At 49.9% G+C, this 27,391-nt stretch overlaps 1 protein-coding gene across 4 annotated transcripts in view; it reads right to left on the bottom strand.

Annotated features, from left to right (window-relative positions):
* The window catches only part of Arntl (aryl hydrocarbon receptor nuclear translocator like), a 102,349-nt gene that overhangs the window by 31,818 nt on the left and 43,140 nt on the right, over nt 1-27,391 (bottom strand). For all 4 annotated transcript variants that reach the window (XM_038331025.1, XM_038331048.1, XM_038331041.1 and 1 more), the window contains 3 exons: nt 7,017-7,144; nt 2,335-2,460; nt 976-1,128 (listed from right to left, as the gene is read on the bottom strand). In XM_038331025.1, coding sequence (XP_038186953.1) covers nt 976-1,115 — 140 coding nt within the window. In that variant the 5' untranslated portion in view covers nt 1,116-1,128; nt 2,335-2,460; nt 7,017-7,144. The remainder of the gene's footprint in view (nt 1-975; nt 1,129-2,334; nt 2,461-7,016; nt 7,145-27,391) is intronic.

Raw genomic sequence — 27,391 nt, 5'->3', positions numbered from 1 at the left:
GAAGGTTACTGGGTGAAGATGAGGCTGGAAATCACAGGTCCAACAGAAAATCTTAGAGCACATTAGTTGCTCCATTGGCATTTGCCCAAGACAAAGCTTCACAGAAATGCCCTGGTCTGTGTTGCAGAGTGAGCACTATTGGCAGGAGCCCCACAATCTTCACACCCACTTTCCATCCCCTGGGCTGTGACTCTCTCAATGGTCTGGAATGACTTAAGACATTAATCACAGCATCTCCTAGGGGCACCTGAGCTCCAGCAGCTGTGTTCCCCAAATCAGACCTGTGGACTTCTGCACAAAGGACGTCTGCTGGGGGCGCTACCTCCTCAGAGATTCTTCACTCAATATAACCAAAGAAAATCCTTCCATGGACTCCTTTCAGCTCCCTCAGTGACATGAAGCCTGCCTCTGAACAGTCTACCCTGTCTCCCTCCCTAGCGGGCTACGGGGGCAGGAGAGTGGGTGGTGAGCAGGAAAATGTACTTTCTCAGAAGAAAAGTCTACAGAGAACCAGAACGACTACTGAACACTGAAGGTGTGTGCTGACAGAGTCAGTATCCTGCGGCTGTCGGCGTGCCGACTCCCACTCCTCCATGCCATACACACGAGTTAAGCAGTTGAAACTGTCTTCAAAGAGGCTGCATGGGCGCTCTCCCTAACATCACTTCCCCAGATTGAGTTCTACTCAAGGGAGTGAGCGAAGGAAGGGGGTGGGGGGTGGGGGGCGGGACTTGGCTTTAAGGCTCTTCTTTTCCCCGTGACATGAGCAATCTGAGGACAGGAGGTGACATGAACACATCAGCAGTGCTGTTGGCTTTCTCTGCTTGACATTGAGGAACCAATGAAGCCCCAATCAGATGTGTAGCACTCGGAGGGGCCCTTAGCTTCCCACACCTTCCTCTGGGGACAACGGCAGCTGTGGCAGGTGCTCTGTGCCCAGGCCCTGACCCAAGCTGACCGTCCCAGGGGCCTTACTGGTAGTCGGTGGAGCTGCCCTTCCTCTTGCGGTTGCAGTCCACGCCACTGGTGCCCAGGGAACCGGAGAGCAGGTCGGTGGGGCCAGGGGACATGAAGTCGCTGATTGTTGAGGAGATGTCCATTCTCTGGTCCGCCATTGGAAGGGAGGCACTGAAACGATCGCAGGAAAACACTTATTTCTCTGGGAATATCTCATGTTTAAAGATTTGTTTGATCTTTACTTCTGTGTATGCGTGTGGGTGTGTGGCACCTGTGGAAGCATGAGGCATCCAGTCCCCCAGAGCTGGAGTGATGAGAAGCTGGGTACTGCCTGATGAGGGTGCTGGGAACTGAACCTGGCCCTCTGGAAGGGCAGCATGAGTCATCACCAGCCCTGGGAGAGTTCTTTCAGTATGTTCTTCTGTGTGGTGTAGGGCCTGGATGGCACTGAGGATACAGGTCTGGCTTACTGCAATAGCAGCACTCACCCCGCAGCCCGGGAGAGGCACACGGGGCGGTGGGGAAAGCCTTGTGCTTATTTTGAGGGTTGTAATTTGTAATTTGTGAAGACACTGTCTTTGTGCAAGTGTCTGTGTGCCCAGAGAGGTTTAGTGGTGTCTTCTAGGACCTACACTGGGGAAAGGAGAAGCCCACATATACTCAGTTGTAGGCAGTTTCATTTCCTCTGAATTAATGAAACACAAGTTGGTTTTTATGCTTTTGTTATGGTTTTTGCAAAAAAGAAAATGTGGAAAAGCATGAGCTATAAGAGGCACACACATTGCTCTTGGAAGGTGAAAGCAGGAGAGTCATGAGTTCAAGACTAGCCTGGGCAGCATTAGTACAGCCCAGTCTTTATTTATATATATATAAATATATAAATATATATATAAATTTATATATAAATATATAATATATAATATATAATATATAATATATAAATAATATATAATATTAAATAATAGATTTATAAATATAAATAATATATAATATATTATATATAATAATATATTTATATATAAATATATAAATAATATATATAAATTATATATATAATATATATTAATATATATATATATATATATATATATATATATATATATAAAAATTGAACTCAGGACCTCTGGAAGTGCAGGCAATGCTCTTAACCTCTGAGCCATCTCTCCAGCCCAGTAAAGCCCAGTCTTAACCGCGATTCTTCTCCAAAAGAAAGCCTAAGTCCTACTGCCCCTCCCCCTTCCACCCTGCCCCTACCTGTTCCCAGCACCCGCTTGCATAATTAAACGTAGACACCGCATATGTCCGACAGTACAAGCCATTTTCCAAGTTCATATTTTACAAGCACAGAGTACACGGGCTCAAAAAAGTTGTAAGTACCTGGTAAGGGTCTCTAACTCCAAACCCTGGTGAAGAGGGGTCGCCCAGAGGGCCGCAAAGAGCTCCAAGCTCCACAGGATTTGACTGGGGCGGTCACTCCCACCCTCTGGGCCCAAGTTCCCACATCTGCAAAACAAGAGGGTAAGGGTGAGTCCCGCTCCCCAAAATTACTACTGTGCCCTGAGGATAGGGCCCAGCCCTCCTAGTCAGGCAGGTGCCAACTCCCACACACTTCTGGAACAGACATCTTTATGCATGGGTCTCCATTTGTTACCTCAGGCAGCTAGTGGGCAGCTCTTGTGATCTCTAGTCCCCAAAGCTGCCTGGCCAGCCTCCCTCACACCCTGGTTACTGGTGTCCCTTCTGCTCTCAGGGACTTCCTGTTGGCGCTCCTGTGCAACTTCCAACATCCCCCTCGTTCTCACTTTAGGTGATAATAATTCTCCTTTTTCTCTCTCTCCTTCCCCCACCGCCCCCACCCCAGCACTGGAATCTGATGCCAAGGCCTCGTGCCTGCTGCCAATGCTCCGCCACTGAGCCACACCCCCAGCCCTGCTGGCTTGCTTAAAGTCAAATGGTGGCCAGCAAACACATCTATCAGCCCCAGCGGGTGCTGCTGCTCAGGCTCCCCCTCCCCTAAGGCCTGTCTGAATCCAGCCACTCGGTGCTCAAGACCATCATTCCAGGGCCCCTGCCCCTGCCCCTGCCAATCCTGCACCATCCATGATCCCCACACGACTGAATCAGTCTCATCTGGGTGAACATCTGCCATATAATTGCATCTTGGAGAGAAAAAAGCCAACACATTATTTTTCCCTGTTGCTCAGGATGTTGAACCCAGGGCCATTTGCTGGGCAGATGCTCTACCTTAGTTCTGTGCCATCCCCCAGCCCTAAATAAACTGTTTGGGACATTGCCTTCCTATCGTCCCATTTTCTATGTCTCCAGCTTTTTCTTGTTTTCTCCATACAATCTAACTCAGGTCAGGATTTTTTAAAAAATCTAATTTAATTTTACTTTATTTTCTGTAGGTGGGTGTTTTGCTTGCATGATGCCTATATACCCATTTGTGCACATAGTATCCATGGGTGTCAGAAAGAAACATCCAATTCTCTGGATCTGGAGTCACAGAGGGCTGTGAGCCACTGTGTGGGTGCTGGGAATCGAACTCTGGTCTTCTAGAAGAACAGCCAGCACTCTTAATTTCTAAGCCATCTCTCTGGTCCCCAGTCAGGCTTTGTCCCTACATGATGTCTTTACAAGACTGGGCTGCCCATGCTAGTTCAGCAAGGACCACCCTTTTCTAGATAAAATGGCCAGCTCGTACTCCCTACCCCAGTGGCATCAGCAGAGCTGACCTCTCCCTGGCTACCGTCTCTGTCCACGCTCAATCCCTAGGAGTTCTATCTGACTGTCTCAAATGCCACCCATACTGTGACAACCCTATGCTTCTATCTCCAGCCTGGCTGTCCCCTGAACTCTAGACTTGTCCAACCACCCATGTCCCAAACATCTCCACCTAGGTATGTGACAGAGACTGTACTAACATGTTCATGCTCCCAAGCAAGCCTTTCTGGCCTCCTAAGTAGTCAAGTGGCCTCCACCCTTCTAGGCTCCAAGTCAAGAAGCCACCTGACCCTGCCATTTGTCTTCTTATTGGCACGGAATTAAAAATACAGAACAGGACACTGATAAATGTCACTTCCGCAGTGACACTTCTTTGAAGGGCCATACAGCATGAACCCTGCCAACCCTCTATTCAATACCTCTATTTAAATTGTTTGAATCCACATTTCCCCTATAACAACCTCCTTCCCTCCCACCCCACGAGGTGGTCTGCTCTGGAGAGCAGGGGCTCCGCTCTAATGACTGTCCCCAGCATGCGGAACTCTTCCTGGCACACAGCAGTGTTCCACCAGATCAGAGATGAATGAAATTATTTGCATACGACAAAGAGCAGCTCTGTGTTCATCACAGATTGTAGTGAGAGCTGCGGGCAGGCCTGCTTTTCATCCGTCCCGGCTTCCGCACGGCTAGCTTTACACCCAAAATAACAATACACAAATTGTATTCATTAAAATACTGCCTGGCCCAGTAGTTTCAGCCTCTTATTATCTAATTCTCACATCTTGCTTATCCCATTTCTAATAATCTGTGTAGCACCACAAGTGATGTCTTACCGGGAAAGATTCAGTATGTCTGACCTGGTGGCTGGCTTCATGGCATCTGTCTCAGAGAGGAGAGGCATGGCGATTTCCGGAGGCATCTGCCTCACTCCCAGCATCCTGTTCTGTCTACTCCACCCACCTAAGGACTGGCCTATCAAATGGGCCAAGGTAGTTTCCCTATCAACCAATGAAATCATGAGATACATAGAAGACACACCCACATCAACAGGTGCTATAAATGGTGTTTGCTTTCATTTCCTTTTGACTTCTGAATTAGGAAATTCAATGTAGTCTTAAAACATTACAAAAATCAGCTGGGCGGTGGTGGAGCACGCCTTTAATCCCAGCACTCGGGAGGCAGAGGCAGACGGATCTCTGTGAGTTCGAGGCCAGCCTGGTCTACAAGAGCTAGTTCCAGGACAGGCTCCAAAGCCACAGAGAAACTCTGTCTCGAAAAACCAAAAGACAAAAAACAAACAAAAAAAAAAAAACATTACAAAAATCATTTTCAAAATAATAGAACACAAATATCCTTATGTCAATATTTTGTAACTTTTAATTCATTTCATTTACCTTCTTTTTTTTCCCAGACAGGATCTTGCTGTGTAGCCTGGAATTCATTATGTAGCCCAGGCTGGCCAAAAACAGTGATCTACCTACTTCAACTTCCCAATGGTAGGATTACAAGCATAAGCCACCATGCAAGCTTATATTTAATTTTAGTCTATGTGTACATGTTCATGTGTGCACCTGTGTAAAAATGTGTATGCACATGCATGGACATGCGTAGAGGCTGAAGTTGACTTTGGGTGATGTGGGAGTGTTTGAGTTGATTTCATTGGCTAATAAAGAAACTGCCTGGCCCATTTGATAGACCACCCCTTAGGTGGGTGGAGTAGACAGAACAGGAAGAAGGAAGTGAGGTAGATGGCTCAGTCAGATGCTAAGCCTCTCCTAAGTGAGACTGCCGTGCCTCTCCTCAGGGAGAGAGACGAGATGAAGCTCCAGCCCAAGATGGACGTATGCTAGAAACTTCCTGGTAAGGCACCACTTCGTGGTGCTACACAGATTATTAGATATGGGTTAATCAAGATGTGAGTAAGAGGCTGAAAATGAGCCAGGCAGTATTTAAAAGAATACAGTTTGTGTGTTATTATTTGGGGGCACAAGCTAGCCGGTGGCCGGGAGCGGGGCGGCAGGAACGTGGCCCGCAGCTAATCACTACATTTGGGTGCCTTCTCCAATCATGTGCCTCATTCCTTGCGACGGGGTCTCTTACTGAACTCGAACTCACAGACTGGGATAGACTAGTTGGGGCAAGCCCCGGGGATCTACCTGTGCCCACCTTCCCAGCACTGGATCACAAGGGCATGCCTCTATACTCGGCTTTAAATTTTGCATTTTTAAAAGATGTATTTATTTTTATGCATATGAGTGTCTTTGCCTGTACGTATGTATGTACATGCATTATGTGTGCCTGGCATGCTGGGAGGTCAGAAGAGGGCACCAGACCCCCTGGAACCGCAGTTACAGAATACTGTGAACTGTCATATGGGTGGTGGGAACTGGACCCAGGTCCTCTAGAAGAGCGGCCAGTGTTCTTAACCACTGAGTCATCTCTCAACCCCCTTTTAACATTTTTAATTATAAGCATGTGTATGTCCGCGTACATGAGTGCAGGTGCCCACAGAGGCCAGGTGCCCTGAACCCCTTGAAACTAGAGTTAGAGGCAGTTGTGAGGCACACAATGTGGGTTCTGGGAATCAAACTCGGGTCTCATATGAGAGTACTAATGTGCTCTCAAGTGCGGAGCCATCCCTCCAGCTTCTATACCCAGTTTTCCACGTGGGTCCTGGGATTGAACTCAGGTCCTTAGGCTTGCTCGACAAGGGCTTTACCACTGGAGCCTTCTCTCTAGCCCCTAATTTCCCTTTCCTACTTACAGATTCAATCCTTCTGCAACTGTTCTGATATACCATTTACGGTTAGACATGGCTCTCCTCCCTAGAGTGGATGCACCATTGTCTAAGACCTACTTCTTAGACCATGCTTCATGTTACCAAACAACTAACGTGGTTCCTCTGCTGAAGGGCTGGGCTCACTCTTTCTACTCTGTTACTCTAATCTAGTTCTTTTAATTCTACTATCATACTATTTTCATAAGTGTGGCTTCCAAACACATCTTAATCTACTAATAAAGGGAAAATAATCTCCAAATTATTTTTCCTCTATTAGTCTTAGTTTTCAGAACCATCTTGTCTATTCTGGCTTGTCCTTTGGGGAGCATCTTATAAAATTCATGGTGTGTGACCACCATAACTGCTGATGTTCACCTCGACCTTCAGGGAAGCAGGAAAGGGGCTGAATACATAACCTCTCCTCCAGGTCTTTGTGGTTTACAGACCCTTGCCCCTCGCACATGTCAGACCTGGGGTGCTACCAGGATCTGACTCACTTTTTAAACAGCCTAATAGCTGAAGGCCGCCAATGACCATCTGCTGCCAGGGTTATTACCTGAAGTTACACTTCTCAAGCTTCGATCCAGCGTGGGAGGTACGAGGGACCGCTGTACTTGCTGGTCACCTCAAAGTGACTTTCATGTTTTGTAGCTTCCTTCCAGGCAATCAACTTCTTCCAAAACCCTACAGTAGAAAACCCAAATAGGTCATACGGGGATAAACAAACCTGGAAGTCTCTCGTGAGCTAAGGGGGATGGGAGGGCTAGCTCCTGACCCACATAGAGCAGGCTCCCAGCCCGTCCATCACCACATCCTGGCCACACTCGCTGGCCCAGCACTGCCCGTCTTTTACATCCCTGTGATGCCTAAGTTGTAAATGCATGAATCTGACAGATGCTTCCTATGAAAACCATGCCTTCTAAGTATGGATTCCTGAACACGTTCTTAGGAAAGCTAGGCAGGTTTTATTACTTCTTTTACTGGGTTACATAGTAATTGTGAAAGTCCGGGTGTTACTTTACATCAGACACTGGTCCACTTATGTGGGTTAACTGATTTAGACATGAACATCACTCACAGAGGCAGGTACTACTGCTATATGCGTTTTACAAAGGGAAAATCCTTCAAGAGGTCAACAGACTAGTCAATGTCACGCTGAGAGTGGTGGGCCACCACAAGCAACTGACAATCATTCAGTTCAAGCTGGGAGTGGTGGCTCAGGGCTGGAATCTCAGCACTTAGGAGGTGGTGTCGGGAGAGTCATCTGCAAGTTCAAGGTCATCCTCAGCTACACAGAAAGTTCAAAGTTAGAATGGGATACAGAGAGACCTCGTCCTCAAACAACAGTACTGGGCATATAGCCCAGCAGTTGAGAGAGCTTGCTTCTCTTCCAGAGGGCCCGAGCTCAGTTCTTAGCACTCACATCAGGTTGCTCACAACCACCTGTAACTTCAGCTCCAAGGGATCTTCTGGCCTTTACGGCCACTGTGATCATGAGACATACCTACATGCAGACACACACATACACACAATATTTTTTTTGAAAAAAAAAAAAAGGTTTTAAAAGCAGCTCTCAGTGAAAATGATAGCAATCACCTTTACCCAGAGGACAGAAAAGGACAGTCTTTTGACCCAAACAAATGCCAGCAGGACCAGCTCAGGTGTTTAAAGAAAATCCCTGAACACCAAGATGTCTAATGCTAAAGTGGGCATAACATCTGCACGGGGTTAATTTCAGCCAAGTGGCAATAATGCCACCTCCTTCCTGTGCCCCACACTCTGCCCTTCAGATCTCTATGACAGCTTCCTGTATGGGGGGAAGGTTGATGTAGAAGGAACACAGGGGCCTTGCACATGCTCCTCATCCATGGTGTTCTGCCTGCAGCAAGCAACCTGCAGCTGAGAACGCTCTCCTGACCTCCTGCGGCAAAAACCCTGCTGGCACTGACTGTGCTGGCTGACTCTGGCAATCTTTGGAAAATGCTATCCGCCTCAAGGGTCCTAAGACGTCCAGATGCCTATCCAGGTCTGGAGCCCCTCTCCACTGGCTCCCCCGTGTGGCCTGGCTCAGAATCCTTCATGGTCCAACACTGTCAGCTCCAATCCAGGCACACGCAAACATTAGATCTGGGAAAAGCGCTAACAGCAACAGTCCCCAGGCTTCCCATATGCAACCCCACCTCCACCTGAGTCCCTGCCCAGCTGGAACACGGTTTTCTCAACTCCCAAGTCAGCAAGGTCTAAGTCACACGGGGCCTGTCTACACATGTGTACACGCATGTGTGCGCGCACGCACACACTCCTCCCCAGAGCTCCTCTGAAGGATGATCTAGCTACTTCCTTGTATCCCCTGCCATGTTCTGTCAGACGTCATTCCCTCCAGATTCAGCCTCTCCCGCTATGGCCGGTGAGAGAAAGCCCTCACCCTCCTCTCGTAGGGCACTCTAGGCCTCATTTTTCGTTAAGCCAGAAAAATCCCAAACTCCCTAGCAGGACATGCTGGGCTCACTCAGTGCTAACACACTGCCCAGGGCTCAGGCCAAGAGGAAGCATCAAGGTACCCAGGGGCTAGGTGGCAAGGGGACTCTCTTACCTGTTCCTTGGTAAGGCCTCCATGCTATTGCAGCTGCCCCCACCCCCACCCTGCAGCCAGAACTTCAATTACAGGTCACTGTGACTGCATCATGCCTCACTATAAGCGGCCCATGAGCAGACAATCCAGGTCCTTTCTCCCTTCTGTGTTTGATCAAAGTTTCATTAGATTTACAGTTCCTCACTCCACATGAAATACCTCACCTTGATTGATTTTTCTAATATTAAATTTTACGTTATAGAATTTATACTTGCTAATAGAGACGCTGCCACTATCTACATAAAACATAACCGAGAATGCATCCCTAGCACGTTAGACAGGTGAGGGAACTGAGCAAGATAGGAAACTCAACACTATTTTAGAAAACTTTCTCTTTCCATGAAGGCATTCTTAGACAGAAGAACAAAAATAGAATGGGGACCAAGAACAAACAAACAAAAACAACAAAAGAAACAAAAGACAAAAGTCTCAGTTTTCTGTGCTATGTACTTCTGAAAGGGGCTTGAGGCAAGGTGGGGAGGGAGTTCCTGGAGGCCCTGGGTACCTACAAAAGGGACCTTTGCTGGCAAAGGGCTCCAAGGGCCTGCCCCTCCCTAGTACAAGCATGTAAAAGGCACACAGAGGCCCCTCCTGGAGCTTGACTGTGCCCTGCAGTTCAGGGCCACGCAGATGCCCACTTCTGAGCTAGAGTCCTAGAGGTAGAAAGAGGGGCTCACTGGAGAGCCAGGAAAGCAGTTATGGGAAACTCGTGAAATGTCTGGAAAGAGCACGAGGCACTGCCCCTCCCACTCCTGCCCCTTAGTGCCCAGGGACCCGAGTGCCCCTCCAACTCCTGCCCCTCAGAGCCCAGGGACCCAAGTGCCATCCAGAGAAGCAGGAGGCGGAAGGAATCGTCACAGCCCAGGCTGCCCTCGCAGAGTGGTTGTGCAGCTGAGAAGGCGAGGTGGGAGTGTTAGCTGCCAGTGGGCACCAAAGGAGACAGTGTTCCTCTGCAGAGCAAGACAATGCTAAACTCCAAGCGATAAGAAGCCCATCCTAGCATCTGCGGGAAAGACAGCCACACTGAAGCCCTCCATCAAGACCTTTCTGTCCTTGTCCCTTTTCTCTCATCCTTGCCCCAGTACCCCAGAAGCCTACCTGTAGATTGCATGTATGCTCCAACTGTTAAGAGACAGGTGAAGACATCCCATTTCTCTCTGGGATCAAATCACTTTTAAAATCACTGTTAGTGGGGACAGACAGACAGTTCAGTAGTACAGCACTAACCCAGCATGCATAAGGCCCCAGCATTGGGGTGGAGGGGCACTATTAGTGTTTATAAGTTCTTATAGTCAACATTCTTGGGGCTCAGTTCCCACGCTGCCCTGGCTACCTTGAGCAAATGGACTGTCAGTCAAACAGCAAGCAGAACGACTATACCAGCACTGGCAAACTGGAACACTCCCCGGATGCCTTGAGGAAGCTGTACGGTGGTCTCAGTTAATTGCCCTGGATTCTGAAGGCACAGCCCCAGCTAGGACAGTTTCTAACAGTTTGTGCCAGACATTTCACTACTACAGACCTCGGTGAGCTCTACGTGAACCTACAAGCGTTCCCGCCTAAGCTGGGGAAGGAATACTTCCCCAGGGGCCAAGCAGAGAGGCTCGCACTGTGACTGATGCAAACACGAACTTTCACTTGAATGTGATTGGTACAAACACCCTTCTCCAGCCACATAAGTGTGACTTACCTGTGGGCTAGCTGGGACACACCCCCACCCCACCTCTACCTCCTCTACTGTCTCTCCTGGTGTTCCAATTTTAAACTTAATACAAAGTGTCTCTTCAGTGGTCTTCTCCTGACTACATTTAGTAGAGCAACTGAGCTGGGACCATACACGGCAGCCAGGATAGTGGCGTGGAAGCAACGGCAAAGGCCGCAGGATGGAAGGGACAGCTGAGTAGCTGGCACCCCAAAGAGCAGTGGAGTGGCCCCCTATCTGATGGGTGAGTAAGAGTCATACAGCTGTGCAGTCAGCCTGCAAAAGCAGCAACGTAGCTGGCTGCATTGCTAGCTGCAAACAAGCCAGGGCCTCAAACTCAGCAGTCAACAGCAGCAGAAGCAGCAGCAAGGGTGGCCAAAGCGGCTGCCCACCAGGACGGCTGCCATAGCAACAGAGGCAGCAGGGGACAGGAGGGACAGTATAAGGGGGAGAAGGTGGAGAACTAAGCCTGAGGAGACAGAAAGCAGCGAAGCGCTGGAGAAGTTGCTGGAATACCAGAGCTGTCAAGTCTTTGGGTCCAAGGGCTCAGACACACCGGGCCCAGGAGCGGCAATCCTAGCCAGCGCTGAGGGCTGAGGAATGCAACTGAAGCCTGTCTGGAAGCTGTGACTCTAGTCACTACTGAGGGAAACCCTGACTTCCTAGGGATGCAGAGCTGTAAGGCATGTGCAGCCTAGGCCTGCAGGAGACCCCCTACTGCTATACCTGCCTGCTGCCACAACTGCTTACTTCTGTCAAAAGGCCGAGAGAGGCCAAAGGCCTTGCCTATGCACAGTATCTACCCAGGCAGAACAAAAGGACCCCAGCCGGCTGATGCTTAACACTAGGAAGAGGCTACACTGTGCTCTAGTGTCAGGCCTAACTATGTGACTTTCCTGCCTGACCCCTAAAACACGTGAGTAAAGGCGACAGTTAGAACCTTTAGCACAGTAGGTATCCCTGGCAGAAGGTCCTCATTGTAGCCAAGGTGCTGGGTAGAAAGCACTGTAAGGGAAAAAGACCTCTGAGGCTGCCATCATGAGGGTGAGGCCTCACCACATGCCACTAGTCTGACAGGCGACTTCCCAGCCTCCAGAGCTCCACTCAATGCTCCAGCCTGTGCTTCTGCTATAGCGGAACAGATGAACAGAGTGGCCAACTCACCCGTTCGTCTGCTTCCATCAGGGTCCTGAAATCTCTGCATCCCAGAGGACCCTCTGTCCCAGAAAACCCTAAGAGCTGGTTCTGTTGTCACTGCTGCTGCATGTCTTATAATAAGGCACAAGCTGGCAGAAGGACATAGCTACTGGGGTGTTAGAGCCACAGGGCAGCCAGGCTGGCAAGACTGTCCATGGCAACAACCGACTCATTCACTGTGGTCACATGACCCAGCTATCTAAGGAGGAGTAAAGAACTGATAAACAGGGTTACCTTGATCAGAAGTATAGCCACAAAGTGGGGACCGGCAGCCAGGTAGGTATATGGCTTTACTGCTGATCCTTCTGCTAAAATCCACCCCCCCAAGGCAAAATGCAAAGGAAGAAGCACACCCTGAAACAAGCACTCCTGGGGAGGGGATGAAGAGAACTTACACTAGAGCAAGCCCTGGTCCAGAAAAGCTACAGGAGCAGAACAAACACATTCTCTCTAAGCTTGCTGACAGCCAGGGCAAAGAGGGAAATAGACTTCAATGGATAACATCAGGAAGTCTGTGAGCTAGCTCATTGCAACAGGCCCAAGCATGGAAGGGTATCTTCTGAGACCAGGCTGGAGCGAGGTAGCAGGCTCAGTGGTTCTGGGGAAACAGGCTCTGTAAAAGACACATCCCTCTCTTTAAAGCAGCCCCAGGGAAAGCTCAGTTTCCTCTTTTCCCTCAGTGTCATCCCCGGAGTGACCACTAGAAGGCGCTCTTCCTAGAGACACGTGAAGCTACTCGGCAACCTTTGATGGTTCAGGAAAATATGGGAGCCAGTCAGCAGCTGGGACAACCCTGTCTAGTGGCTGGATGCCTACTAATCTCATCCACAGACCTAGGGAGCCTTAGCAGGGCCCTGCGTTGTCATTCCTACCTGCCTACAACCTACAAGGAGCTGACAATGTTCCTGAGAGTGGCCTTCCCAGCCCAGCTGGAGAGCCAGAAGGTGACCCCAGCCTGTTTGCCTTGGTACTTGCTCAGTTTCTCTGATATGTTTGGAGGATGGTGGCTTTGAGCAGGAGCCAGTCCCCCCCGGCCTCTGATACTCTGGCAGCCTCTGAAGAATTCAGCAACTTTACTTGAGAACGCCTAAGTTCAGAGACCATTCACCAAGTGAAGCCAGCACCCTGAACTTATGGTAACAGGCATTTCTACCAGGGTTATTCAACAAGCCATGGCAGAAGCCAGGGCAATGCAGATACAATAGAAACCCAAAGCCATTACATTCAAGGCTCTTTCGGCACAGTTGGAAAGATGCGATGTTTAAATAAATGCATGACAGCACGGCCAATGCAACAGGTGGCAACTGCCCAGCAGCACAAGCCAACTCCTGGAGGGGCTGGTGCATTTAGGTGCCATTACAACAAAGTTCCAGCAGATGGCAGTCCATCGTTTTGATTCCTCATGCGCAGATTGGTGTATGTGTCTGTGTGCGTGTGGGGGGGGGGGGGGTCAGGTCACTGAAGGTGAAGGGGTGGTGCCTAGGACCGGGTGTTACAGGTGCTTACTGGGTGGATGGTAAGGAGCACAGGGTACTTCACCCTGAAAAGCACTCGCTGTACAGGTCCTGGGGACAGCCTGTAGCACTTGTATGCCCAGACCCATTAGAAGCACAAAGTGCTCAGGAACCCTGAAGTTGAACATAATGAGATCACACTTGGAGCTGTGGGGCCGGACTGTGAATGCAGGGCTCTGTGTGAATAAAGACAAAGTCTTCCTTTGTCCAAAAGCCTTGAATGCAGTGGAAGGAGGAAAGCTGACAGAATTCCATCCTTCCTTGGATGGTGTCCCGAGGGCTAGCCTAGAATGGCAGGCTCTGAGGAGAAGCCACAGGATAGGCTGGCCTCACAGAATGGGCTGGTCTATAATGTCCCGTAAAGCACGCTCCCGGCCCAGCATGGACAGAGTCGTGCCAAGTGATAAGCAGATGCTCCTGTAGCCTTTGCTTCGTTTCTCCCTGAAGAGTAAAAACTAAGAGTAAGCAAGCTATGATCCCTTCGGGCATTCAGGAAAGACTCCTGGTCTCGGCTGTGGGCACATAGCCTTCCAGTGGCATGGCTGTGGGGAGCAGCCTGAACATGACAGACATCCGAGTAGCTGCCCAACTCAAGTGGCCCAGGGTGAAGCAGAGCAGACAGAACGTCACAATGAAGTAACTGAGTGGACAAGCAGTCAGAGACGATTATTTCTTTGACGTGAGAAAAGGGACTGCAGAGAGACTTGGATTCTTAGGGACATCCGCTCTGCTTTAAGTATCCAGGAACTATCTAAGAGGGGCACTCTGCCTTTGGGGGTTCTATAAAAGCAAGGCGTACAGCACCTTCTCAGAGAGGAGATGCTCATCAGGTTTCAAACCCCAATCTCACCAGGCATTTGAGCCATGGGTCCAACACACAACAATGGGCACAGGGCCTAGCCTTTGTGTGCCACGGCCTTCTGACCGGCATGGCAAGGATGCCAGCAGCACCTGTCGCTTCAGTGAGCTGCATAAATCACTCAGCATGCCACCTGCCATGTAACCAGCTCTGTGTGAGCTATTGTTTCCTCATGGGCCATCACGAAGACTAGTGGCCTATCTCCCACGTTACAGAGGAAACTGAGGGAGTAACTTCACCGAGGCTGAGGTTTGACGAGACAGGAGGAAACTCAGGTCAGTCCTGTCTGGTGAGGAAAAGAAGAAATGGGTACAGAACAAGAAAACCCATGTGGGGTGCAGAGATGGCGCAGCCAATCAATCAAGTGCACACTGCACAGGCATGAGGGCCTGAGTCTGGATCCTCAGCACCCACGTGAGTGGTTACATGCTAGCTGGGGGTGATGGGAAGGAATGGGTGAGGATGCGCAAGCAGATCCTGGGAGCATGCTGACCAGTCTGGCCACCAGTGAGCCTGCCTCAAAAATTAAGGTGAAAAACAATCAGGGAAGACACTGATGCCAACCTCTGACCTACACACTCACACACACACTCACACACACACTCACACACACACTCACACACACACTCACACACACACTCACACACACACACTCACTCTCACACACACTCACACACACACACACTCACACACACACACTCACTCTCACACACACACTCACACACACACTCACACACATACACACTCACTCTCACACACACACTCACACACACACACTCACACACATACACACTCACACACATACACACACACACTCACACACACACTCACTCTCACACATACACACTCACTCTCACACACTCACACACACACACACACTCTCACTCTCACACACACACACTCACACACACACACTCACACACACACTCACACACATACACACTCACACTCACACACTCACACACACACACTCACTCTCACACACACACTCACACACACTCACACACACACACACTCACTCTCACACACACTCACACTCACACACACACTCACACTCACACACATACACACACCCCTACCAACAGGTACAAAAGAGTACACAAGGCCTCAAAACTTCTCCAAAGTAGCCCTGCTGAGAGCTCTGTTACCGAGCATTGACTCCGCGGGGCTTTGATGGAGGATGCTGTGTTAAACAGGCCAACTCCTGTTCTGCTGGGATTTTTGGACGTTTAAGGTAGCCCACCCTGAGGGTGGGGATCCAGGGACAGTAGACTCTCTACCTCTCAAGATGTACATACCCACAAATCATGTTTCAGTCGCAGGTTTAACAGTACACACTGAAGGAAATGCTGCTCTCTCTATAAAGTCACTTGGATTCTGAGTCCCCTCCCCTGGGACTTTGCCTCCTCCCGCTACTGATTCCCCTCCCAGGAAGTATTTATGGCTTTATCAGCCTTGTGGCTACTCTGTCATAGCCTGGGCTCTGAGGTTCTGGTCCCACGCTTTCACTAGAAAGGACTCTCTCTGGCTTCCCATTCCAAAGAGCACTATCCCTTGCTTCTGGTAATTCAACCACTCAGCCTATTCCCTGAGCATCTGGAACCAGGACGGTGACCCAAAGTCTTTCTTGCCAGCCTGGGCCCCAGAGTTGGTTTGGTTCCCTGGAGAATAACAATGTCACGAAGCTAAAAAATGAGTTTCTTGCCTTGTTCTCCACAACCCCGTCACTTCCTCTCTGGGAAGAAGCTAAGGCAGCCCCAGCCTCACCATGACTCTGCACTCAAAAGAGGCACAGGGAAGGAGCCCCAAGGTACCATCGAGGACAGAGGAGTCATGCCCAAGGCCTACAGACTGAAGACCTGTCACCTGGTCCCTTCTTTCCTCTTAGTGCTGCTTACTGTCTATTGGTTTGTATGTTTAAACACTGCGGAAAGAGGTAAAAGAGCCTGTTTCTAAAGACTCTTCACCGAAGAAACTTACTGCCTGAGGTTGAAGAAAATTCTGGAAAACATCTGCATCTTGTTCTAAGGAAACAAAAGAATGCACTGCTGTTATTCGGTGGCAAAGGAGAGATGCTCGCAGGAGGGAGAGCAGGTAGAGCAGCCTGAGGCCTTCTGCGTGTCTGGCTGGGCATTGCTGACAGGCAGAGAGGCAAGGATGGGTCTAGCAAGGGCTGAGACTCTGACAAGAGACAGCCCCTGCCTTCTGTGAGGGCCGGCCGCATGGGAGGGAGACCCTGCAGAACGGTCTCTGCGGGCAGCCTTCTCCTTTCCACCACACACAACGTGTACGATTGTTCTGGGGACGGTCCCAGAGGGGGTTTATGGAGGGCCGCAGAGTAGGAGGTCTCCTGGGACAGCGGGACACAGCATGGCTCCAGGGCTGGCCATTAGTGAGTGGCCTTTCTAACTCCCCAGCAAGTGGAGAGGAAGAAGCGGTGGATCCCTTCTGAACCTGGCCGCTGGAAGGAGGGATGGGCACAGAGTCAGAAGATGCTGAGTGAGGGAGGATGGTGGGCAGTGTGGGGCCTCCTGTGTCAAATCTCACCTCTGTCACTTGAGGGCTGAGTGTCCTGGGCAAGGCAGGTGGTCGCTAGGGGTGTGGCTTCCTCCTTTGTGGGGACTCCCCCTCTGTGGCTGGCTGACTTAACCTAAGAAGAGCACTGGGCCTGGGCCGTGTGGCCACCTACTTAAGCAGAAGAGCTGGGGCTGAGTAAACAGTGAGCACCCGTCAGAGACGCAGACCCATGCAGGAGGCTTTAGGAAGAGGCTCAGAGTCTGTGAGGACAGAAGACAAGGAGACCCGGAGCTCTTAAAGCAGGGACAGTGATGTCCAGAAACCAGGTAGGAGTGGGTGAGGACAGGTGAGGGAAGGCTGGAGACCTGGAGCAGAGCGCCAGCTCTTCGCGGTGGTACTCCAAACCCAGGGCGCTCCTAGAAACACAAGCAGACTCTTCAAACTCCAGTTCCTGAGTTTGCCTGAAACACTGACAGGAGCCCCTGAAGGCAGGCTGGGACCAGGAAGTACAGGGTATCTCCTATCCCATCAGCACCCTCCAAACCTTCTCTGCATACTGCCGAGCACCCGCGGGAACCAGGTGACGTCCGCTGTGACAGGTTTGTCAGAGGAAGCACGCTTCCCCAGACGTAGTGCACGTGGCCGCCACACTTCATTTTGGGGGTGACTCTGTGACAGCGAAGCCACTGTGAACGTGCTGGACCGGGATCAGTCATGTAGCTTTCAACAAATATTTGCTGAGACCATCCAGTGCCAGGAACTGTCCTCTGCAGCCGTGTGGTATGGGGCAGGGACACCACCCCTTGTCCTCATATGGAACATGCTGGCAAGGGTGGCGGGCAAAGGAGGTGAGCAATTAAATTAGATTGGATGTTGGGCTGTGATGAACGTGCTGGGGGTGGGGGCTGGCATAAGGGGAGGAGGGCAGGACACCGTGGGGAGACAAGGCAGACAGGAGGAAGTGAGTGGGTGGCCAGGGTGTTACAGACAGAGGACGCAAGTGCAGGGACAGCCCCAGAGTACCAAGTGCAGGGACAGCACCAGAGTACCACCAGACAGCCAGGCTGGACTCGGAGAAGCATATGGTTCTGCTTAGGTTTGGGTGCGGGGTTTGTTTTTGTTTTGACGGGGTCTCATTCTATACCTTACTCTGACCTGAACCTGCTGTATTGCTTGAGCTGGCTTGAACTCATGATAATCCTCCTGCCTCGGTCTCCCGAATGCTGGGATTAAAGGCGTGTGCCACCAGGTCCAGCCGCCCCAGTTAACTGCTGCAGCCAGTGAGAGGGCAGGGTTTTTATTTCTTTGTCTTGTTTTTGTTGGGGTGTGTATGTGTTGAGGTGAGAGTTAAGGTGTGACAGGGTGGGGAGTCTGAGGGAGAGGCAGTGAGGGGATGGGGAAGGGCCGATCCTATGTGCATTTCCAGGCTGGCGCTAATGGCGGACAGGCTGTGGGTGGGTAGAGGGTCAGAGGCTGAGCACAGGGTGGGCTGCTGAGGTCAGTTTTGTGAGTTTTCTGGAGAAACCATGAATATTATTTCCTGACCGCCTAGACACGGGATGGGGCGACACCCCGTCTTCAACCTGTGCAGAGACCTCCAGCCACGGGGGATCCTGGGGACAATATCCACCTTAAATTCCACATGCCAGCTACACACTCTACGGAGACTGGAGGAAGAGATAACTTTTGTCCTCCACAGGGCAGGATTGGAACCGCTGAGTGTCTGAGCTGTCCCAAGAGCACACAGGGCTGTGTGGGGCTGAAACAGACAAGACACCTGCCTCCCCGCCGCTATTCTGAACAGTCATCACCTCCCATTAGAAACACCAAAAGTGGAGACCTAGGACATGGTTGGCCCTGATATCTCATTCTGTCCTTAGATTACTGGGGGAGGTACTGCTTATCAACATCATAAAAGATGGCACTGAGTCAGGGGGGTGAAGCAACCTACACAAGGTAACGTAGCTGGGAAGTGAGGGACCCACCGGGAGGAGGAGCCCAGACATGCCCAACAACACAGCCAGGACCACACAGGCTTGGCTGCCTCAGTGACTCAGCAGATATGAGCTGAGCGAGGGCTCTGTCCCAAGTGGTAGAAGTGGGCAGGACAAGCTCACCCCCATCCCTGCCCACGCTGCCAGGAGGCCAAAGCCAGGAATTACCTAGGGCACTGGGGAGGAGCAGTCCAAGGGAGAGGTTAACAAAAGGTTAACCAGATTACCTTCCCACCTCCACACGTGTGGAACTTTCCAGCGTGCCCTTGGCCTCCCTGCCCTGAGGACACAGTGTGAGTGTGACCACTTAATCTAATCGAGACTCTTGCGGTCTCCTGGGCCTCAGAGCCAACAGGTAGGCCTGAATGGATCCTGACCCTACAAGTTCCTCTCAATTGAAATAGAATCCGCTGGCTTTCCTCCACCTGTTTCTTCCCTTTGAAAGAAATGGGGTGGGGGTGGGGGGCCCTTGCAATTTCGATTTCATTTTTCTGGGTGCTGGTTACAGCAGGAGACTATTCTGGGTCTAAGGCTGTGCTTGGGCTGTAGCTCAAGAGTAGTTTCTGAGAAACTGCTGGGTGCAGGATCACAAAGCTGGACCAAGCTTCATCTCGCCTGTCAGAGCACAGTACCAGCCAGCAACCTCTCTGCTCAGCAGGGGGCATCCAGGACTGAAATCCAGGCCTGACAGACCCCGAGAAAGTGTGCTCTTGGTTATAGAATACACGGGAAAACAGACCCTGAAGTCTCCCACAAAGCTACAAAAAACGCAAAAACTCTGATGGGAAAATAAGCAAAGGTCAGGGACAGAAAATTACAGCAGACAAAACGCAAAGAGCAATAAGACAGGAAAACACCTCCAACCTCTTCAGGCCTAAGGAGTGAGATGCTACTTTCTCTGCTTTTATTAGTGAAGGCTTCCTCTTAAAGACAAAACTGGTATCAGTGAAGATAATATCAAAAGAACAGGCCAAGGGCTGGAGAGATGGCTCAGTTAATGGCATGGCTGCTTTTGACCTGGGTTCCATTCCCACGCAGCAACTGTCTATAACTCCGATTCCAGGGTATCCAAAACCCTCTTCACCCCTCCACAGGCAGGCATTACATGTGCACAGTATACGTAAAATAAAAATACATGTTTTTCAAAAAGCAAGTGACTCCACCGTAAGTCAGAATGTAAACTGGTATGGACTATTCGGAAGAAATTTGGCACTATGTGTGTGTGTGTAAGCTTTAAAAAGGGTTATCTCGAGCTAGTTTTGGTGGCACATGCTTTTAATTCCAGTACTAAAAAGTAGAGGCAGGCAGATCTCTGTGAGTTTGAGGCCAGCCTGGTTCACATAGTTCTTAGACAGCCAGGGCTACATAGAGGACTCTTGTCTCAGAAACAACCAGGATGGGGTTAAGGGGGGAGAGGTGCCATGTATGTGCCCAAGTAATTCTTTTCAGACAAGATCTCACTATGCAGCTCTGGCTTTCTTGGTACCAGGTTGGCCTCAAACCCACAGAGATCAGCCTGCCTCTGCTTCCCAAGTGCTAGGATTAAAGGCATGTTTACCTACCATGCCTAGCCCAGCCTAAGTAATTTCTTGTGTAATGAGCTATTCCATCTAAAGTTATCACACGGCACATAGTATTTGTAGTGATATTTCATTTAGCCCCAGCTGGGATTAAAGGTGTGTGTTACCACTACCTGGTCTGTAAGGCTGACCAGTGGGGCTGTTTTACTCTCTGATTTTTAGGCAAGCTTTACTTACTAAAATACAAATGAAATATCACTACAAGTATTAAATAGTAGATAAACAACCATGGATGTATAGGGATTTTCTCATAGCCTTATAATAAATAATCAACAACATCTAAACAGCCACCAAGAGAAAGTTAGTTAAACTTTAGGGTTAAATGGCTCAGCAGTTAAGACTGCTTGTGATTAATCTAGAGGTCCTGCATTTGGTTCCCAATATTCACGTCAGGCAGCTTACAACTCTGATGCCCTCTTCTGGCCTCTGTAGGTACAATGTGCACACACACACACACACACACACACACACACACACAATTTTTTAAAAGAAATTATGGAAATTTAAGATGTGATATTATAACAAGTACTCAAATTATTCTTAAGACTATAACAACTTGGGAAATACTCCTGTAAATGTTAAGTTTTAAAAGGGCTCAGAATTATACATATAATATTCCTAACGTCATTCCATAGCTACATGAAAAGATGAGAAGACTATTCCCAGAATACTGATCCAAACGATGAGATGAGTCAATCGTTTTATTACGAAGACCTGATTTTCCATCTTTTCATGTGAGTGTTGAACATGAATTATTTATATAGGAACATTTAATAAAATGTTACAAGGAGTTGTCTTTGGGGCTGAGATAACGAATATTGATTTCATCTTTTGGTTTGAACCTTTCTCTAATAAGCAAATGTTACCTCTAGAATAAGCAGAACAATGCGCCTTCCCAGCATGTCCTGGGATTAGCTGTAACCCTGCTGCTATCTATGAAAGATAGAACAAGGAAGGACAGAGAATCCTCAAGACCAGCTCTGACAGATAGAAGCCTTGTGGAAAGCTTAAAATAAGAGGTGCTGGGACCCCCAGGCTTCCTGACAACACACATTGTGTGGGGAGGGTTGTCCTCTTCACAGAGACTGCGGGATTGCGGGCACAAGGGTCAGCTGTGACTACGGTGCTGGGTTAGGCCTCAGGAACCCACTTTCCCATGTTCAGGTCTGCACATGGCTTCGAGTCTCTGCCGGAATGCAGGCAGAAAGAGGGTAAAACAGCCCAAACGAGCCTAAGAAAGAGAAGAGCAGAACCCTCCGTGTGGATGGCATAACATGCACGTGAAAGCAGTCACGGCAGAGACGATCAGAGATGAGGGTGGGCTATTTCAGGCTCAGACCGTACGGTTGTAAAGGACCATATAATGTCAAAGGCCATCAGAGTATATTCTCTGGCAAACAATGGGCAAAGCCAGATATTCTGAATTCTGCATATTGTTAGTAAAAGGACAGAAACAAAATTCTGTTTTTAAATTTCAAGACTGACCTATTGCGACTTCCTTAGCTGACTCATAAGCTATGGGCACATGTACACACATGCACACATATGCTAACTCCTTTCCTACTTTCAAAGAAGCAATACAAAATTTGGGTGTTTCTCTGTGTGTATGTGTGTGGTTGTTGTTTATTATCTTTTGAGGCAGGATCTCACTACACAGCCCAGGCTGACCTTGAACTTGTGGCTGCCTGCCTTAGCCTTTCAAGTGCTGGGATTATCCACACTCGACACTTGCACAAATGTTTTCCACATCTTTCACTCTCAGAACAAAATATGTCAATAATATAACCTGGAGAAACTAATTTATAGTCAACTCTATGCCCTGTCTGTAACACAAGGGAAAAATGAATTACAGTTGGTTAACTTTATAAGTTAATATATAAACACATCAACACACAAGGCATTATTAATGTACAACATAATGAGATGCTAGAACTTTTCATAAGACACTGCTACTCATACACTTGGCAGTGGTGGTCTTAGAAAACTCAGTATAAATTTTAAAGCATGCAAAAATGATTCCCTTTTGTGTAGCAGGTTCAGACCATCACAGCCAGGAATGCCCACCGCACATTCGGCAGCTGTGTGGGTGGACAATCCACTTTCTGGAAGGATCACCCTTCCCATAAAGCCCTATCTGCTCATAGCACCTAACCAAACCACCCACACATTTCCTAGATGCCCTACAGGGGGTAACTACATGCCCCATTCAGAACTTCACGCTCCGACCCATTAACCAAGCCAAACAGAAAAGTCAATAGTTGACAGGATTAGAGGAGGAGGAAGAAGAAGAGCTGGTGGAGGAAGAAGGAAGTCACGAAGCTAATATTTACACTCATAACTACTAGGCATTCTTTTGTACCCAGCCATTTTCCATTGTCCCCAGTCAACTTTCTGCTGCAGGGTAGCACCCTTTCCATGCCATTGTTTCAGGTAAAGACACAGCATTTCAGGGAAGTCACTCCCCTGCCCCGAGACCCACTGAGGGACAGCAAGGCAGACCTTACTCGGGCCTTCGGTACTGCTTTCCCCTCCAGGTCTCGGGCTGATGTCTATAAATCTGACTGGAACGCATGGAAAGGAGCCTACTAAGAGAAAGATGGCCTGATTCCAGCCTCTCAGCCTCTGATCGAGCCTGAGCACAGGAAACACAGCTCCCAGTGAAGTTACAGATCACCTTTATCTACATTTCGGCAGAGACTGGAGTGAGCGGACAAGCTACTGCGGAAATGCACAGTTAGCTTCTGCACCCCAAGTTACGGAATGCCCAGGGCTGGTGGCCAGCAAATCCCGCTGCCTGGACATAGTCGGGCAGCACCTGCACCCCAAGTTACGGAATGCCCAGGGTCGGTGGTCAGCAAATCCCGCTGCCTGGACATAGACGGGCTACTCCACAAAACAGAACACTGCGATGGCTTGCAGACAGCTCTCTCTGCTCTCATCAGACACTGAAGCTATGATAGGCACTTGAACAAGAGGCCCGCTGTACATCCGACACACTCGGGTTTGCCACCCTGATCTGATGCCATCGCTCAGGAGTCCTGGCTGAGCCAGGATGACCCCATTTGGTGCTGACAGAGCAGAGGCCTCTGCCCTTGCGGTCAGTCCATTCTATCAAAACAAGCTCTGAGGGGGTTTTATGGAAAAGGGTTCAACTCGGACTCCTGTCAAATGACTTCTTGCTAAATAAGTGAAAGCAAGGCCAGCCCGAGCCTAATCGGGGACTTATTTTTAGTACCATAAACAGAAGGTTGTGGGTTACCGGCACTTGGGTCACAGGCTCCGGAGAGACGGCCTGGGCCCAGCTCCACTCTGCCACTGACTTACAAGGCTGGGGACAAGCTCCAATCTTGTGCACCTTTGGTTCCTCACTGGTAAACTGAGGCTCGTGACAGTGTGTACTGAGAATCTGAGGAAGACGCTGAGAACATCGCCCACACAAGGCAAGCACACACCGTCCCCTTAGTATTACTGACTTCAGATTATCTGAGGAATGGCTGGAGGCCTGCACCCATACCCAGGCACACACATATACACAGATTAAAAATATTATATATTTATATTTATTTATTTCTAAAGAGATCAGAGAAATGTCTCAGCAACTAAAAGTGCATACTACTGCTTACAGAGGACCCATGTTTGGGTCCCAGCACCCACACTGGGTGACTCAGTCACCCATGCCTGAGGCTCCTGAGGCTCCAGTGCCCTCCTCTGTCCTCTGCCAACACCTGCACTCACACGCACAAACCCGCAAAGAGACACACATATGTGGACATAACTTAAAGTAAATCTTAAAAGAACGGAAAGGGCATGGATGCAGGGGCCACGGTTTGCTACTTCTGAAGGAGAGGTGTACCGTGCCTACAGATCTTTGTGCTGTGTGGCCACGGGGAACAAAAGTAGGTCACTGAGGAAACGCTGGCAAGAAACGGATTGGAGGTCAGAAGAAGGAACTTGTGCACGCTAGAGGTGTCCAGAGAGGGAGCAGGACGTCTGGTGGTTTAGGCGCCTGAGGCCAGGAGATGGCTCACTGTGCCACATAGGCAGGCCGGCCTGCAGTCCTGGGCCAGAGAAAGTGACCTGCAGCGGCCCTTCCACTGAAGCGCCTATTGCTCTGATAAACTGCAAAAGACCGGATGACAGCCAAGGGTGCGGCTAAGAAGACAAGGGTGGACTTCGGACTGGTGTGGCTCACACAGCCCTCGGGGCTTTTACTTTCTGCTGTCGGTCGTTGGTAATGGAGGTGGCACCAATGAGCAGCCATGATTTAAAGAACCAAACACATGTTCAAATACCCACTGGGGGTGCTGGCGCAGCAATCAGGCTGGTTATTGGGCTAGGTCATCATTCTGTCCATGTCTTCCTACTCTGACAGGTTTAAAGTCGGCATCAGTTACCACTGCCAGGTTGATAGTGGAGGGGCTCAAGGACAGGACAGCGGGCCGACCCACCTCAGCACTATGACGGCCCAGGAAGTCGGGGGCTGTCTTGGTTTATGGCATCCTCTCTGCAAAGGATCGCTTCAGGATCCTTCACTTCTTGCCTGTCACCACCCCGACCTGGATCTCGCAGTGGGGACCTTCTGGGCCCACACGCACAGTGCAAAGGTCACTGAGACAGCGAGAAGACCAACAGCAAGCGGGGGAGGGGGCAGGCGGGGGGGGGGGCATGAGAAGACAGTCTTACTACAACACGGGGCACCGAGGGAGCATTACCGCCTTAGAAGGAACTATTTGCCAACAACTGTTACTTGTACTGAAACAATACAAATCAAGAAAAAATATCCTCCTTGAACGATAGTTCACGGGCTATTTTCCAAGCATTTCTTTCGTTCTTGTTTCTGGTCATTCACAGAGTCTCAACTCTGAGAGCCTGAGAGTGGCTGGGAGTGTCAGACATGAAGAGGAGGAGGAGGCATGGAGACGGCTGTGGGAACACCCGGGTACTCTGTCTGCCATCTGGCAACACCTGGGGGACAGCAGGGGAACCTCTGGCTGGGTTGGCAACAATCCCACTGAGTGAGAATGTACTCGGTAATCCAAAGCTAGGCTGGGGATCTGCCCACAGCCGCCCTCCCAAGCCCTGGCAGGGGCAGTTCGAGCCCCAGCAGGTTTCTGTTCTTTACTCCATTCAACTGTAACCAAATCCCACAGTTTTGGTTACAAGGCCCCACATACACCAAGAGCCCCTCCTCCCTTCCTGGGTTCTTTCTCCCTGCGGACTGCTGTGGGCTTAATTTAGGCCCCTACCTCCTCCTGTGTGGCCTGCTCATCTCCTCTAAGCCACTGGCCTCCAGCATTGTCCACTGAGGATTCCAGCAGCCACCTTCCACGGAAAGGTTTCCCGAGATCCTCTGCTGCTCTCAGCCTCAGGGCCCACTCTGGCCCGGGGTAAGAAAGGGACACAGGTTTCACTTCACACACGGGCCTGGTCCACTGGGATTGGTGACCTAGACCACTTACCTATCCTTCTGCCTGGGGTAGGGTGGCAGCACTGGGAACATAGCCCTCACGCTACCCATAAGTGCCTAACAAAAGGGCCTTCTATTGGACCCAGGGTGCCTGCCCCCAGCCTGTGCCATGGCCCTTTGTTCTCTTCCATATCCCCATGAACCCCCTCAGCAGCCCCTCAGGCACCTCTAAAATCTTGTCCTCCATCTCCATTGTCTCCCGCCCCCCAACTTGCTGCACCATGCTCGTCTCCTCCCTATGCTCAGCAAATGCGCAGCACCTATTCTCATGAGAAAACGTTAGTGTCCCACAAAGAGTCTCTGGGCGAGAGGGTGTCAAGGAGCAATTGAGTTCCCCTTTGCCAAAATTCCCACTCTCATCATTCCCGTCACATGACTAACCTGTGTACATCTGTAACTGGCTCATTGAGACTATGCAACTTAGTGTCTGTATCTTCTGAGACTGTGGCCCCAGGAGGTGCAAAACTCAAATTGGTTCAATCACCGTCCTGAGTGTCACATAGCAGGGCACTGTTGAGATCTTAGAAGGCTTGGAGCCCCCATGTGCCCCTACTGCCGAGACTTACTCTGAGGCTCGGGGCAGCAGCGCGGCTGGACCTCAGCATGCACTGACAGTACGGTACGACTGCACCCGAGGGTCCCTCAGATCCTTCCAGCGCTAACACACCACAAGACCGCAGACAAAAATGCATAGGCTTCCCGGTTCCCTGAGACTGTTGGGTAGCATTCATCCGGGGCTGGGCTCAGGAGACAACACAACACGAGTGGCTCCTCGGAGTGGCACCAATCCGCTACTGCAGAGAGCCACACTCCTGAAATGGGGGGTTAGAACGTCGGGAGATGTGTGTATGCAGCTAAGTATAACGGACAATGAAGATGATTTTATCTCCCTCTGAGAATGGAGAAGCACACTACTCTCTATTTATGCCTTCCATCTCCTAATTTAGACCAGAACTTTTCTCTGATCAGCCCTCACTTGCCAATACTTCCCGCTCTAGGTCTAAATGAAGAGCCGGAGTCATGTAAGTTCACAGACTGAATGGACGGCTGGCGTACAAAGCCCTCCGAGTGTGGCTGCAGGCCGACGCTGGCAACCCCGTAATTAGATTCAGCATGCTTCGCGGGGATGTATTTTTTTTTACTGTTTTTTTTAATAACTCAGTCTTCCTTCTGGGATGAAGGGAAAAGATGGAATTTGTTAAAAATAAATCGAGATTTAGTGCCTTTTCAGCCTTCTGCTGCTTGTTGCTCTAAATAGTCTACAAATAAGAGAAGCCCTGCCCTATAGTGCACTGTAAACACCCACAGACACTCAAAGCCAAATTCTTCCAATTATGACCCTGTGCCTGTTGCCAGGCTACTGCGAGGACCTACTTGAAAGGCGGTCACCTAGGCCATTTCCTGATTAAGCTGCCCTGTGGCGAGGAATCCAGGCCTGCTGCTCTGGCCTCACAGCCAGCCCCAAATAA

The sequence above is a fragment of the Arvicola amphibius genome, chromosome 1, assembly GCF_903992535.2.
Source record: "Arvicola amphibius chromosome 1, mArvAmp1.2, whole genome shotgun sequence".
NCBI classification, from domain to species: Eukaryota; Metazoa; Chordata; class Mammalia; order Rodentia; family Cricetidae; genus Arvicola; species Arvicola amphibius.
This window is presented reverse-complemented; position numbering and strand designations above follow the sequence as displayed.